This window comes from Ctenopharyngodon idella, chromosome 11 (genome assembly GCF_019924925.1).
Source record: "Ctenopharyngodon idella isolate HZGC_01 chromosome 11, HZGC01, whole genome shotgun sequence".
Classification (NCBI taxonomy): domain Eukaryota; kingdom Metazoa; phylum Chordata; class Actinopteri; order Cypriniformes; family Xenocyprididae; genus Ctenopharyngodon; species Ctenopharyngodon idella.
The window spans coordinates 7,297,081-7,311,319 of record NC_067230.1 but is presented as its reverse complement, the minus strand read 5'-3'; the positions used below and the strand labels follow the sequence as shown (position 1 = coordinate 7,311,319).

The following is a 14,239-nucleotide window of genomic DNA, read 5'->3' as shown; positions in this document are numbered from 1 at the left end:
TACACTCGCCCCCATAAACCTAACTTTCATCTGGGTCACAGCACCAATGTAACCCCTCCGGTTCTACTCACATCGTTCCAAGCAGTATTTGAATTGGCGTCTCCTGCTTTGGAGGCGGGCGCACTAACAAGGAGCCCACATCCTCTATAGCCTCAATTACTAGTGCCTTTTGAGGCCAGGGGAGTGAGGTTAACTCACACTGCTCTTACTAGCTGGCCGCCAGTACACTCGCCCCCCTAAATCTCACTTCCATCCGGGTCATGGCACCAATGGAACCCCTCCGGTTCTACCTGCACCGCTCTGAACGGGATTCGAACCGGTATCTCCAGCATTGAATGCGGGTGCTAACAAGGATGCTAAAGACCACGGCTTCTATAGTGTCAGTCGCTAGTGCGCCTCTTGAGGCCAGGGGAGTGAGGTTTACTCACACTGCTCTTACTAGCTGGCCTCCATTACATTCGCCCCCCTAAACCTCACTCCCATCTGGGTCACGGCACCAATGTAACCCCTCTGGTTCTCATACTGCTCTTACTAACTGGCTGCCAGTACACTCGCCCCCCTAAATCTCACTTCCATCTGGGTCACGGCACCAACGTAACTCCTCCGGTTCTACCTGCACCGCTCAGAGGGGATTTGAACTGGCTTCTCTAGGATGGGATGTGGGCACACTAACAAGGAGCTAAAGACCACAGCCTCTATAGTGTCAGTCGCTAATGTGCCTCTTGAGGTGAGGGGAATGAGGTTTACTCACACAGCTCTTACTAGCTGGCCTCTGTTACACAGGAAATATGGTTGGAATTGCTGATGACTTGTTCCAGGCTGTTCTAAATCTGTTCTTTCTTTTGGAAGACAATAACTCCATTTATCATGCACTATGATCTTTGAGGCTTTGCAGACCTTTTATACACTACATAAAAGGTAATATCCAAAAAGCATAATAGGGGCATTTTAAAATAACAAGCCTGATGTTAACACTGAAGAATACCTAATATAACTGCAAAGTGTATGAAAAGCATAATGTTTTTGTGCCTTACATTAAACAGGTTGAACCGGGTGGAATTTGACGTGCCGATGTGTGAGGGAAGGAGGCAAGAGCGACTATACCTGATCGGAGATTTTTCTTCCTCTGCAGAGTTCTTCGTCACCATTGCTGTCTTTTCCTTTCTGTACTCCCTGCTGGCCACAGTGGTCTACATCTTTTTCCAGAACAAGTATCGCGAAAACAACCGCGGACCTCTCATTGTGAGCCCTGGTGTTATTTTAGACAAGCTAAATACTCAAACTTTTGTGGACTGTCAAAGCCTTGCTATTAGAGAAGATTGATAAACAAGACATGAGCTGCTATTTAAACTGTAAAACACCCACATTAAATTTAGTCCTACTTAGCATACAGTAATGCACCCTTGCATGCAAATCATTATAATTAAGTTTAAAGCTGAAGTGTGTAATTTTTTTTAATGTTAAATTGTTCTTCAAATTAGCAATTTGGCAAAAAATACATGTAACACTTTCTTTATGCTCCCTAGGACTTCATAGTGACGGTGGTGTTCTCATTTATGTGGCTAGTGAGTTCATCTGCCTGGGCAAAAGGTCTTTCAGATGTGAAGGCGGCAACCGATCCAGATGAGGTGGTTCTGCTCATGTCTGCATGTAAAGTGCAGACCAACAAGTGCGGCTCAGTGTACGGACCCAGATGGTCTGGCCTGAACACATCTGTGGTAAGGCATGAGATACTAAGATTTTGACACTCTAGCTACACATATCTGTTGCATTTGGGTGTCATTTACAATACTTAATAATGATAAGAAAAAAATAATCATATATCACTGTGTGTTGTAAAAATATTGTATATTCATTTAAAAATAAAAATATATACACCGATCAGGCATAACATTATGACCACTGACAGGTGAAGTGAATAACACTGATTATCTCTTCATCTCAGCACCTGTTAGTGGGTGGGATATATTAGGCAGCAAGTGGACATTTTGTCCTCAAAGTTGATGTGTTAGAAGAAGGAAAAATGGGCAAGCGTAAGTGATGGCTGGATGATGGGATCAGAGCATCTCCAAAACTGCAGCTCTTGTGGGGTGTTCCTGGTCTGCAGCGGTCAGTATCTATCAAAAGTAGTCCAAAGAAAGAATAGTGGTGAACCGGCGACAGGGTCATGGGCGGCCAAGGCTAATTGATGGAGCGAAGGCTAGCCTGTGTTGTCTGATCCAACAGACGAGCTACTGTAGCTCAAATTGCTCAAGAAACTAATGCTGGTTCTGATAGAACAGTGTACACTGTACACAATGTACACAATGTACACAGTGCATCGCAGTTTGTTGCATATGGGGCTGCATAGCCACAGACCAGTCAGGGTGCTCATGCTGACCCCTGTCCACCGCCGAAAGCGCCAATAGTAGGCATGTGAGCATCAGAACTGGACCACGGAGCAATTTAAGAAGGTGGCCTGGTCTGATGAATCACATTTTCTTTTACATCACGTGGATGGTTGGGTGCATGTGCATCGCTTACCTGGGGAACACATGGCACCAGGATGCACTATGGGAAGAAGGCAAGCCGGCGGAGGCAGTGTGAAGCTTTGGGCAATGTTCTGCTGGGAAACCTTGGGTCCTGCCATCCATGTGGATGTTACTTTGACACGTACCACCTACCTAAGCATTGTTGCAGACCATGTACACCCTTTCATGGAAACGGTATTCCCTGGTGGCTGTGGCCTCTTTCAGCAGGATAATGCACCATGCCACAAAGCAAAAATGGTTCAGGAATGGTTTGAGGAGCACAACAACAAGTTTGAGGTGTTGACTTGGCCTTCAAATTCCCCAGATCTCAATCCAATCGAGCATCTGTGGGATGTGCTGAACAAACAAGTCCAATCCATGGAGGACCCCACCTCACAACTTACAGGACATAAAGGATCTGCTGCTAACATCTTGGTGCCAGATACCTTCAGGGGTCTAGTGGAGTTCATGCCTCGATGGGTCAGGGCTGTTTTGGCAGCAAAAGGGGGACCAACACAATATTAGGAAGGTGGTCATAATGTTATGTCCGATCGTGTATATTTAATTTAAATGCGCTTGAGATGTATTGAAATTTATTTTATTTTTTTACTTTAAAATTAATACCAAAGTTTGAGGTCTGTATGATTTTTTTTAAAGAAATTAATACTTTTGTTTAGGAAAGATGCATTAAACTGATCAATAAATGAAATGCAATAAATAAATGCAATGAATGAATGAATGTGGCAATAAAGACTTCTATTTCAAATAAATGCAGTTCATTCATCAAGACATTTTTTCCACAGGTATTCGGCTATTTGAACTTCGTGCTGTGGGCTGGAAACATCTGGTTTGTGTTTAAAGAGACTGGATGGCACAAGGGAGGCGCAGCAAGATACCCTGCCTCATCCTCAGAAAAACAAGCTACGGCCTTCAACCAGCAGGTCTACAACCAGGGAAGCTTTGATCAATCAGGAGGTGCTTTTACTGGAACGGGGGACTTCGCCCAATCAGAGTACAGCCAGGTGGGAAATTATGCTTCGAGTGGGCCCATCTCCTACACCAATCAGTAACCCCATCTGCCTCTTTGCAATCCCCTAATACAGGGGACCAATTTCTAAGGGCAAAGTTCAATAATGTGCACCACAGAGGAAGGAAGAGATTATTATAACAGATATATTAAAAATGCATCCTTTATTTCTGATTAGATAAAACTTGTTTGTCCAGAATACTAATATGTTTTTAAAATGAATGACAGGGATCCTCAGATGTATTGTATGGTTTTTGACTTTACCTCTCTGTAAATGTTACCGAAATATCACAGTTTACTGAACAAAGGTCATTACATCCAAATGTGAAACTCTGCGCAAAATTTCTTGCTGCATCAGAGAACTCTACAAATCCACTGATTTTAATAGAGATGGTGCGTCTTAAGGAAGAGGATAACAAAAGTGGCATTACGTCACTACAACCAAAAGTTTTTACTCCGACGGTCCATTTGTAATCTAAATAGTATTTCTGCTTCATTTGAAACTGAACCGATTCTTTCCACAGCCTCAAAATGATTTCTATTCATCAAATGCTCTGTCAAAGCTTTTTCTAGTGTTATAAAGTTAACATAAATTGTTGTTTGCAACCTATTTTATTTCCATAATGTGACATATTTGAAATAGTGGAACTATTATGAATACAAAGTTGTTAAAATGGTTTGGTAAAGGGCCATTGGTTAACACCATCCATCGATACGGGAATGCCATTTCAGAGATGGAGCAAGTTAATACATTGTCATCAATTATCTTCATAAATATTATAATTTGAATAACATTCACAAATGAATCGTCCACAAAAAGAGCAGGAACGTGCGTTAAAGAGATAGTTCACCCAAAAATGAAAATTCTGTCATCATTTACTCCCCCTCAAGTTGTTCCAAAGCTGTATAAATTTTGTTGTTCTGCTGTACACAAAGGAAGGTATTTGGAAGAATGTTTGTTACCAAGCAGATCTCACCCCCCATTGACTACCATAGTAGGGGAAAAAAAACTATGGCAGTCAATGGGGGGCGAGATCTGCTTGGTTACAAACATTCTTCCAAATATCTTCCTTTGTGTTTGGAACAACTTGAGGGTGAGTAAATGATGATAGAATTTTCATTTTTGGGTGAACTATCCCTTTAAGAAAGTAAATGGGGTCTGTTTTGATTTCATGTTGACTTTTAAGTGTACCTGTCCTAATGGTGATCACCTAGAGCAGGTGATGCAGGTGTTTGTAATTACACTATATAACAGAGATTTCTGTTTTCATTTGTCAGTATTGATGTTAGATTGCTGTTTGTCAGGTTTCTGGATTTCTTATCCCTGGAATAATGTCATGCCAGTGGTCGTTGGTTTGGTGTTTGCACTATTGTGATTCCACATTTATATGGCTCTGTAATGTTTGCACTGTATTTATGAACTGCATGAAGTCGTGCCATATTAACCTGGTTTCAGTTTGTATATAATTTCTTTCCTCACTAACAGGGTCATATTGTCTATTCAGTGACCTTTATTATGATCACAAGGTGATTGAAATACAATCAACACTTAATTCCTCTGCTTTCTTATGTGTTCTCTTCTTCCTTGTCTTTTTTTTTAAATGCATGAGGCTTTATTAACCACAAAGACTATAAAACAGGTCACACTTTAGATTAGGTTCCAGTTAACTATTAATACGACTTTTGCCTCAATAAACTCCTAATTACTGCTTATTAATACTTAGTAAGGTAGTTGTTATTGGTAGGAATTGGGTAAGATTAAGGGATGTAGAATATGGTCATACAGAATAAGGCATTAATATGTGCTTTATAAGTACTAATAAACAGCCAATATACTAGTAATATGCATGCTAATAAGCAACTAGTTAATAGTGAGAATTGGACCTAAACTAAAGTGTTACCATAAAACAAGACAAAAACATCCCAATATATGTTAATGTTCTTGTTCTGATTGCTGTTGCATTTCAATGTGAATGAGTATCTGTCTTGATGTACAGTATTTGCATTTTCGATTAATGGGTGTGAATGCTTTGATGCACTTTGTGCAAAGCCAATAAAATATTGTACATTCCTCTAGAATGAACTGCAGTGTCTTCTGTTCTGTTGATAAATCCTCAGTCTACGACAATGAATCAGCTGTCTCAGTGACAATATGGAGTCGTGCAAAGGAATTTGATGACTATCTGACTTCCATTAAGTTAATAGGCAAAGTCAGTAATCAGATCTAAATTCATCAGGAGCAGACAATTGCTCAGACGGTGCAGTATACAAAGTCTCTTACGATATCTGATTTCTCATAGACCATGCTTACATAAGATTTGTGATGACAGTTCTTTTCTTCTAGCCAAGGTTTATGTCTATACAGAAATTGACATTCAAAACCTATGCTGAGAAATAGGATAAGAAACAGGATAAGAAAAAAAAATCCATGATTTTAAATGTATAGATCTCTGGGTCAATGATATCATACTAATTTTTTTGCAATAAGCAATAAGGTATGAGAGGCTGTGCTGTATCGTGAATAAGTCACAGCTGAAGGGCATTGTTATGCACGACGTGAAGTGGAGTGCCTGCAACCCCTTCAGCCGTGACTTATTCACGATACAGCACAGCCTCTCGTACCTTATTGCTTTTATAAAACGGTTACCACACAATACAAATATTAAAGCCAAAAATATGTATCAATGCAACTTTCATGAAGTAAAGTTTCACTAAAAGCCTTCCTTTCGCCAGAAAAAATAGTCCCTGACAGTGAACCGCAACAGAAGTTACATTATTACGCCATTAGATGGCAGCAAAGACTGTCTTTATGAGTGTGTCAGTCAGTAGCCAAAACTTTTACATTGAAAACACTGAATTGTTGTGAACACGGAACAAGACGCAGACAAATGCTTTGACTAGCGCTGTCAGTCACGGGAAAACCCCATAACTGTTAAAAGGACAAGATAATATATCAGACATTTAAAAAGATTTTTTATTATGAACATAGGACTGACCTGAAGGAAAATGCTAAATCTGAATGCAGGTAATAAACTCGCTCAATCGATTTCTTTCTCACAATACTCTTCTACATATTACAGTAAGCTTCAATGAACAATATCAATTGAGAACAAACAGTTTACGTCGCTAAGAGTGGTTGCTAAGGGTGTTGTGTAGTGATACACAGAACTGTTGGGTGAAGCGGTCATAGCCGTGTTTTATCATGAATAAAACACAGCTATTGACCAATAAGAATCAAGAACAGGAACTAACCATTTTATATATATATATATATATATATATATATATAAACAAAATATTTACAAGGCAATGTTGTTGTAAAATTTTATGTGACTCTAATGATAATAATAATTCCTGATATTTGTAAAAACTTATTTTACCTTGAAAAATACATTGAAAAATAGCTCTTGAAAATAATGATTAAGCTATGCAACTTTTCTTAAAAATGCTATAAAAGTTTTTCAAAACCAAATGAAAAAAAGCTTTTAAAAACTTTTTAAAAGCTTTTTCCTTTTCTGAATCATGTCAATGATCCTTCCAAAAGTGAATTGAGAAGTTCACTTTCCAAAGATGCAAGCGGCAACATTTCAAGCTCAGAAATGTGACTTATCCAGAGATACAACTGGCGAAGCACAGTTACTTCACATAGTGTAATGTGAGTATCATTGTTCATCGGACTGCTTTAGTGGGTGAATGGATTGCCAATTGCGGGCCATTCTGACCTAGTCCTGATCTAATGTTCCCGTGTTACAGCACATTGGTTTGACTTCTTTTCATGTACACCTCAGTGCCGTTACCATAGCGATGGAAAGATGTGTCACGGCATGTTATAGTCGCTCTCAGGGAGACGAGCTCTGTCTTTCAGAAAGGAAGAATAGGACAACCTGGAGTCGCATTAACTGGTAGAAAAGTAGAGAGTGAAAGAAGAGAGTGTCTGGAGTGAGGAGAAACACAGGCACGAGATAGATTCGTTTTGTGACCTCTGGGCATTTAGCTTGCTTTAAAATAACTGTAAAATGTTACTATTCTATCAGCAGTTTATGTCAGGGTGCAAATGCAGATTTACACATTGGGTTTTCAGTAGTCTAGTGGCAAACATTTTTATTTTACTTTGCATGTATGTCCATAAAGAGGAAATAATGATCTCCATTAACTGAGAATGACTTTGACACATTGTGAAATGGGGGGAAAATCCATGTTTCCATACCTTTTCCGATTGGCCTCGGCCGAACTACACCAAGCAAAGGCATTCCTCATGACAATAAGATTATGCTGGGAAAGATTTGTTTACTCGGAAAGACAAAGTTCTTCATGTTTATCTATCCAATCTGAGTCTGAGTCATCTGGCTCCCATGTGTCTTCCTGAGAGCTGATCTCCATTTCCTTGAGGCACGAGGAATTTGGCTTAAATGTTTTAAATCAGGAACCCAATTAGAAGCACTGCACTGACTGCTGAGACTCCGCTGGATTATTCATGGGATGTGGCAGAATGCGTAATACTCTACTGTTCTTCATCTTGCTGTGTGCATTCAGAGCAGCTCAGCTGTAATTAGTCAGTGGAGATAATCAGATATTGTGCACATGGGAAGTGTTTACCTGCGTCGAATAAACCAGATAATGGAGATTTGGCTCTTATGATGACATTGCAGATAATGAGCCAATATATTGTCAGTTTCCTGTGAGATACACAATGTAAGTATATGAAAACATAGACAGTCTTTGTCTGTTACAGAAACAAAAGAGATCTTCAAAGTGATTAGAGCATAAATGAACCAAGGAAGGAAAAAATGCATTGCAATTAATTTTCTGTCTTGTTTTCCACCAGTAATTTTCTTCAGCATTATGAATTAATAATGTTGAAATCAATAAAGGCCTTATGAAGCGATGTGTTTGTGTAAGAAAAATATCCATATTTACCAAGTTCTAAAGTAAAATGTCTAGCTTCTGCCAGACCACCTTCTCTATTCAATTTAGGAAGAAAGTGTAAACTGGCGTCGGATGTAGCGTAAGCGTCTTGTACTGCGATTGTGTTCATCTGAAAAAAAGAAAGTCATATACACCTAGAATGGCTTGAGGGAGAGTAAAGCTTGGGGTAATTTTCATTTTAAAGTGAACTAATCCTTTAAAAAGCCCAATTTTCCTTAGAATAGCAATGATTTGGAAGGGTAAAGGTATATGGTGCTGTAAATCAGCACTAAAGTGTTAAAATGGCCAAATGAGACCTTGTTTGTAACCTTTAAAATACTACAGTTTTTTTAGACTGTTGAATTTCATTAGGTTTGATTCATATGGTAAATACGAACATTTTGTGATTTTTGTAAATATCTTCTGACTCCAGTGCAGTTTCAGTCACATGTAATTGCAAACATTAGTCTTGCTTCATGTCAGAGAAGCTGATTTAAGGGTACAACACAAATGAACTTAGTGTGTGTCTTCCAGTGTGTAACACTAAGCTGCTGATTAAAACAACCCCAAACTGTCTTTTGAGCATAAATGAAGAGGCAAAGGCCTGATTCTGGTTGATTAAGTAATTCCACACTACCCTTCTGTGTGAGCTCTGTGAATGGTGACAGTGACGCAGCTTTCTCTGCTTCACTTTTGGCCTATACAGCACTTCTGATCTGCCTGTCAGAAATGCAGAGTACATCTGCACAACATAAAAAAAAAACAGCTTCAGTGTCCACACTGTCTTACCGCACGTCTGAAGGCATCAGACTCACTCATACAATGCACTTCAGAGTCCTTCTGCAAGATCTGCTCACGCTGACCTTCCATTTATGAAGAATATTTTGTGGTTTTGTTTTTGTAGATAGATAGATAGATAGATAGATAGATAGATAGATAGACTTTTACTTCAAAGTCATGTTTCAGCGAGTCATGTTAAATATTGTGGCAGTAGCGACATCTGCTGGTTGAGAGGCACGTAGCATATGTATTTTCCTCACTAACAAATTACAGTGAAATATTTTGCTTGAACTACTTTGTGATATTCTAAATATTGCATAGGTGTCAGAATACTTTTAGATTTACCAGTATTACAGCAAACACATTTATGAGAGTGGCTTGAACCTTTTTTAAAAGTAAATGTTAGGTGTAAAATTTTATTTTTATTGCATTAATGTGCATAGTTTCCATAATTTTTTTGCATCTTCGTACAAAGACAATTTGGTCTGATCTCATCGAAGAATAAAACCACACTAAAAGGGTTGACATTTTGGTGATGTTTATAACATTCTCTTCCCGGTCATGGCATTACACCTTGGGTGTGAATTATTTTCTAAGAATTAAACGGCCCGGAGTCAATTATTCTGCTTATACTGCAATTACCACACCTGAAGACACTGTTTGGATGTTGTATTTCAAGACATTTGTCAGGTTTTTGTCCTTAAAACACTCATGTGTGGGACTAATTTCTTAAGCATCTCATCCCAAGCATCCGTTGCTAATTCTAAAACATAATTTCAGAACTAGTAATGGAGGCTTGAGTCTTGATAGCAGAATAACACCGTTGATACAGTTATTAATGGAGATGAGCGAGAGCGAGAGAATAAGCATATGTGAATTAGCCTACCTGAGTCTGTGCGTCTCTCAAGGCAGCAGTGTCTCTACTAATAGCGAAACTATAAGTTTATCTACCTCAAGAACCACACAGTTATTACCTCGCTGGTGAGTTGCTAAACTATTTTACTGATTAATTTGTCAGAGCAGCGCTGACAAAACGTTTCTGTGCGAGTGTGTCCGTACTATACAATATGTATGTACATGTGAGTGAGAGAGAGAGCGAGAGAGTATGCGCTTTCAGGACACAATAAAATGTATTTTGTGGCAGAAACCATGACAATAATTTGTCGTTTTCATCCTATTGTTTACTGTATTTATTTGCTTGGTCAGTGTCCTTGTGTGTGTTTTTTTTTTTTTTTTTTTTTGCAGTTGTAGGCTGTAGACCCTATTAAAATAACTAAAATCATTTGAAGAAGTGATACGGAACTGCAATGCGGTCAAGACCTGCCTAGAATTTTAGCTGCACGTTTACCTAAAAATAATTGCACACCTTAGAACGTTGGTCAACCAATCAGATTCGAGCATTCAACAGCCCCGTAGTATAAAGACAAAGCAATTTAGGTCATGAAGCTTCTAGTTGAAATGTCACAGTACACAATTATTGTACACAGGAACATATTTGTTTATAGATGGTTTATGTTATGCTCACAAGTCCAAACATTTACCATATGTTAAAATTAAATAAACACAGATTCAGTTTGTAAAGAAATCACTTTAATTCTGTACATGACCAACAAAAAAAAGAGAGACTAAAATGAAAGAACATCTTCTGGTGCTCATGAAATAATAGTAATAACAGGAACATCCTCAGAAAAACTGGAAAAATACAAATGTCTAGTCTCCATTTTCCATCAGACTCTCCTGGGTATCATCGCTTTCCATCTTCTCATCATCTACAAATGAACAAAAACAAATTTAGAACACACAAGAAGCAGAATAACGATTAGGGCTGGGTATTGACCGAAATTTCAAAATTTGATTCGATTTCGATTAAATTCAATTCGATTCGATTCAATATCGATTATTTTGGATATATAAATAACAGCACACGGCAAATTTTCAAGGAAAAAAAAAAAATCTCAACTAATGCTGTACACAAAACATGGGAATCAGTTCTACATTACTATAATATTAAAGGTTAAAATTAACTGATGTGTATACAAACAGTTAAATTAGTGGAAGTTAAGGAAGGTTTTATAATAATAAAGTTAAAATACTAACTTTACAACTATATAATTATATTTCTACTCCAATTCGTTTTTTGAAATACATTATTTAAATGGTGGCTGTTATAAAAACTTGACGGATTTATTCAAACATGCATTAAATATTGAAGAACATTATAAATTATAACGAATGTTTAATATGGTGCATATTTAGCAAAATGCTCCTCTCTAGAGTTCAGTTTTATAGCTGACTAACAAGTTATGGTCACTGAATATGGTTTCTGAGGTAAATGTGACGTTACGTGACATTGCTTACAAGCTGTTTTATTGACGTCTTTCGCGTTTGAAACACTGATTGAGCTATTCCATGAGACAGGATACGGATTTCGGTAAGTTGTACTGTATGTTTGAACATACCTTTGGGTATTCATTCATGTTTATTTCGCGCTGTAACTGGTATTAAAGCGGAGGAGATTATCAATTCACGCGCACTTCGCGTTGCCGCCTCTCTTGATCTGAGGCTACAGCCATCTGCCACGTCACATCAAACAGCGCCAAAACGGTTATTTTTTAAATTTCGTAATAAAATAGACAGAATTTGAAATCTGAGACTTTGTTTCATATCAAAAGTAACAAAGCCCAAAGCTTATTGCCATTTATTAGATGGGAAGAACGCTACAATGTTCTGTTCATTCATCAACTGAAAACAGACTAAACGAATCGATTTTAAGAATCGATATCGGTTCGTAAAAATGAGAATCGATTAAAATCGAGAAATCGATATTTTTTACCCAGCCCTAATAACGATAGCAGAATGTTCACAGACCAGCTGATAAAAACCTGATCTGAACTAAAAATAATTGTTTGAATTCCAATTGCAAAGGAATTCAGAATCAATATGTCCTTAGAATTTACTTACTCTCCAAAGTCTGTTGAAGTTCCTGAATGGTGGTGAGAAGGACGTGGAACTGTTTCTTACGAAGTTCTAACTGAAGATGGGTTTAAAAAAATAAATAAATAAATAAATATTGAGAGAGAGAGAGATCAGAGTAAATACTGTAAGATGTATGATGGTGTACTTCTACAAAATCATCAAGAAATACCACATTCCCTCACCTTGTCGTCCACATTCTCTTTGATGTGTGAAAGCTGCTGAAGCTCTTTGTCTAAAGCCTCAAGCTGCCTGTAGATATAAGATCACAAAAACACTTCAATAGCTGGTGGGCCTATAAGCATCCCTGCCATAGGGTATCCTGTTTGTCATATTATATAAGACAAACAGACTACACATTTAACCTCAACTGTAAAGTTTGATGAATAAATAAAATGTGATTTCACTGAAATAAGAATTTCAAACTTACTTTAAGGTCTCATGTCTGTCTGGATGTTGCTTGATAACTCTGGCCAAAGCATCATACTCTACACATGAGACAGGCAGAAATTAGTGATAAAACCAAATTAAAGGGTAAATAAATAAAATTTCTTCAAAGGAGCTGTATTGAACCTTGGCGGTTTTTCCGTATCCTTTTCGCTCTCTGGATTTCCTTTTTGCACTCTGCAATTTTTTCATGGGCTGATGTTATACTTGTTTCTGTATTGGAAGAAACAAGAATATTTTGCTAAGTAACTGAACAAATGGTGATGACACCTAACACAGTAACATCAACTGGAGATCGTACCAATATCTGAATAGATTGCTTCATAATTTTCCATTTCTTTTAGGTTCATGTTGTACACGAGCAGGGTCTTCCCCATGGAGAACTCACATTGAGCCAAAGATGTCAACATCCTCTGATACTGTGAGAACCTGCAGCAACAAAGTCAAGCAAGCAAAAGTATTTATACATAAAGCTATGCTAACTAATAAGGAATATTTGGAAAACTAAAATGTCGGCTGTAAATTCTGACCCAAGATCACACATTATAATAGATTAAATTACCCTTCCTCTGGTGAGAAATTGGAGTGGCACCATTTGGTGAAGCTCTTCATGAGCACATTAATGCGCCTATCATCTCCAGCTCCATCTCCATCGATCAGAAGACGCTTCCGAATTACCTCATCTTTGAAGAGACACAAATACCATTTCAGACATATTGTTGAGTATACACATACACACATAAACATACAATTTTGGTGCACATATAGTTATATACATATATATTTATATATAAACCACACTAATCATTTCCAAACTCACTATAATTCGATGAAATCGCAGTAAATACCATAAGATACATGCACCATGTTTGTGCATTTCTTTTAGTGAACAGTTCTAGCATATCACATGGCTAATATGATTCAATGATATGATTCCTCATATTGTTCTTATTTCAAATTCTTTTAGTTTACAAAAACACATATAATAGTCGGGCACCGTTGTAATGAATCATACTGGTTTGCCACATAAATAGCAAACACATTAAAAAACAAAGAAATTCTTACCATCAGTGATGCTACCCATTCTCCAATAGGCTAACTGAGCTATTCGAAAAAACTTTATTGACAGACGCGCGCGCAGACACAAGGCATCAGCGCCCCGCCTCTGTTGCGAAGCAAATGAGCCGAACCCGACGACCCCACAGCGCGTATCATAGCAATTCCCTATATTGCAAGGTTTTGTTTCATCGTTATTGAGTCATTTCAGAGTTGTGCGTAAATTACTCTTTCAAACGTTTCAACGATTCGTATGACTTTTAGAAATGCTGTTTCGGTAAGCAGTTCAGTAGTTTTTGACGGTGGTGGGAGGTCCGACTCGTTTCCGCGAATCGGTTCATTAGAACAGTTCGTTTGAAAGAACATTTAAAAAAAAGATTCAGAAATTCTTTTACGCCATAACGTCAGTTCAGTTTGTTGTAGCCATGATTTAGCTTATAAAAACATTAAGTCATTTAGAATATAAATATAACATGCATTTATGTTAAGACATAGTACAACCGTTTACAAAAACAACTTATCAGCAAGTCTTTACCCCCTA

At 37.9% G+C, this 14,239-nt stretch overlaps 2 protein-coding genes across 3 annotated transcripts in view; one reads left to right on the top strand and one right to left on the bottom strand.

Moving 5' to 3' along the window:
- Nucleotides 1-5,620, top strand: part of synpra (synaptoporin a) — a 29,773-nt gene extending 24,153 nt beyond the window's left edge. For both annotated transcript variants that reach the window (XM_051913384.1, XM_051913385.1), the window contains 3 exons: nt 1,044-1,242; nt 1,527-1,718; nt 3,314-5,620. In XM_051913384.1, coding sequence (XP_051769344.1) covers nt 1,044-1,242; nt 1,527-1,718; nt 3,314-3,580 — 658 coding nt within the window. In that variant the 3' untranslated portion in view covers nt 3,581-5,620. The remainder of the gene's footprint in view (nt 1-1,043; nt 1,243-1,526; nt 1,719-3,313) is intronic.
- Nucleotides 5,621-10,790: 5,170 nt separating this feature from the next.
- Nucleotides 10,791-13,866, bottom strand: thoc7 (THO complex 7). The gene is made up of 8 exons (XM_051912266.1): nt 13,708-13,866; nt 13,205-13,325; nt 12,944-13,071; nt 12,769-12,855; nt 12,626-12,683; nt 12,381-12,447; nt 12,184-12,253; nt 10,791-10,991 (listed from the first exon to the last, which is right to left on the bottom strand). Exons 1-8 carry the CDS (start codon nt 13,724-13,726, stop codon nt 10,933-10,935), a joined length of 609 nt encoding a protein of 202 aa, XP_051768226.1. The 5' UTR covers nt 13,727-13,866; the 3' UTR covers nt 10,791-10,932.
- Nucleotides 13,867-14,239: the final 373 nt, after the last annotated feature.

Bases quoted from the DNA above. Each gene is read 5' to 3' on its own strand.
- thoc7 (XM_051912266.1), bottom strand. The intron at 12,684-12,768 runs GTTCAATACAGC...TCTCATGTGTAG, and splicing joins GATACGGAAAAACCGCCAAG to AGTATGATGCTTTGGCCAGA. The intron at 12,254-12,380 runs GTGAGGGAATGT...ACCCATCTTCAG, and splicing joins AAGAGAATGTGGACGACAAG to TTAGAACTTCGTAAGAAACA.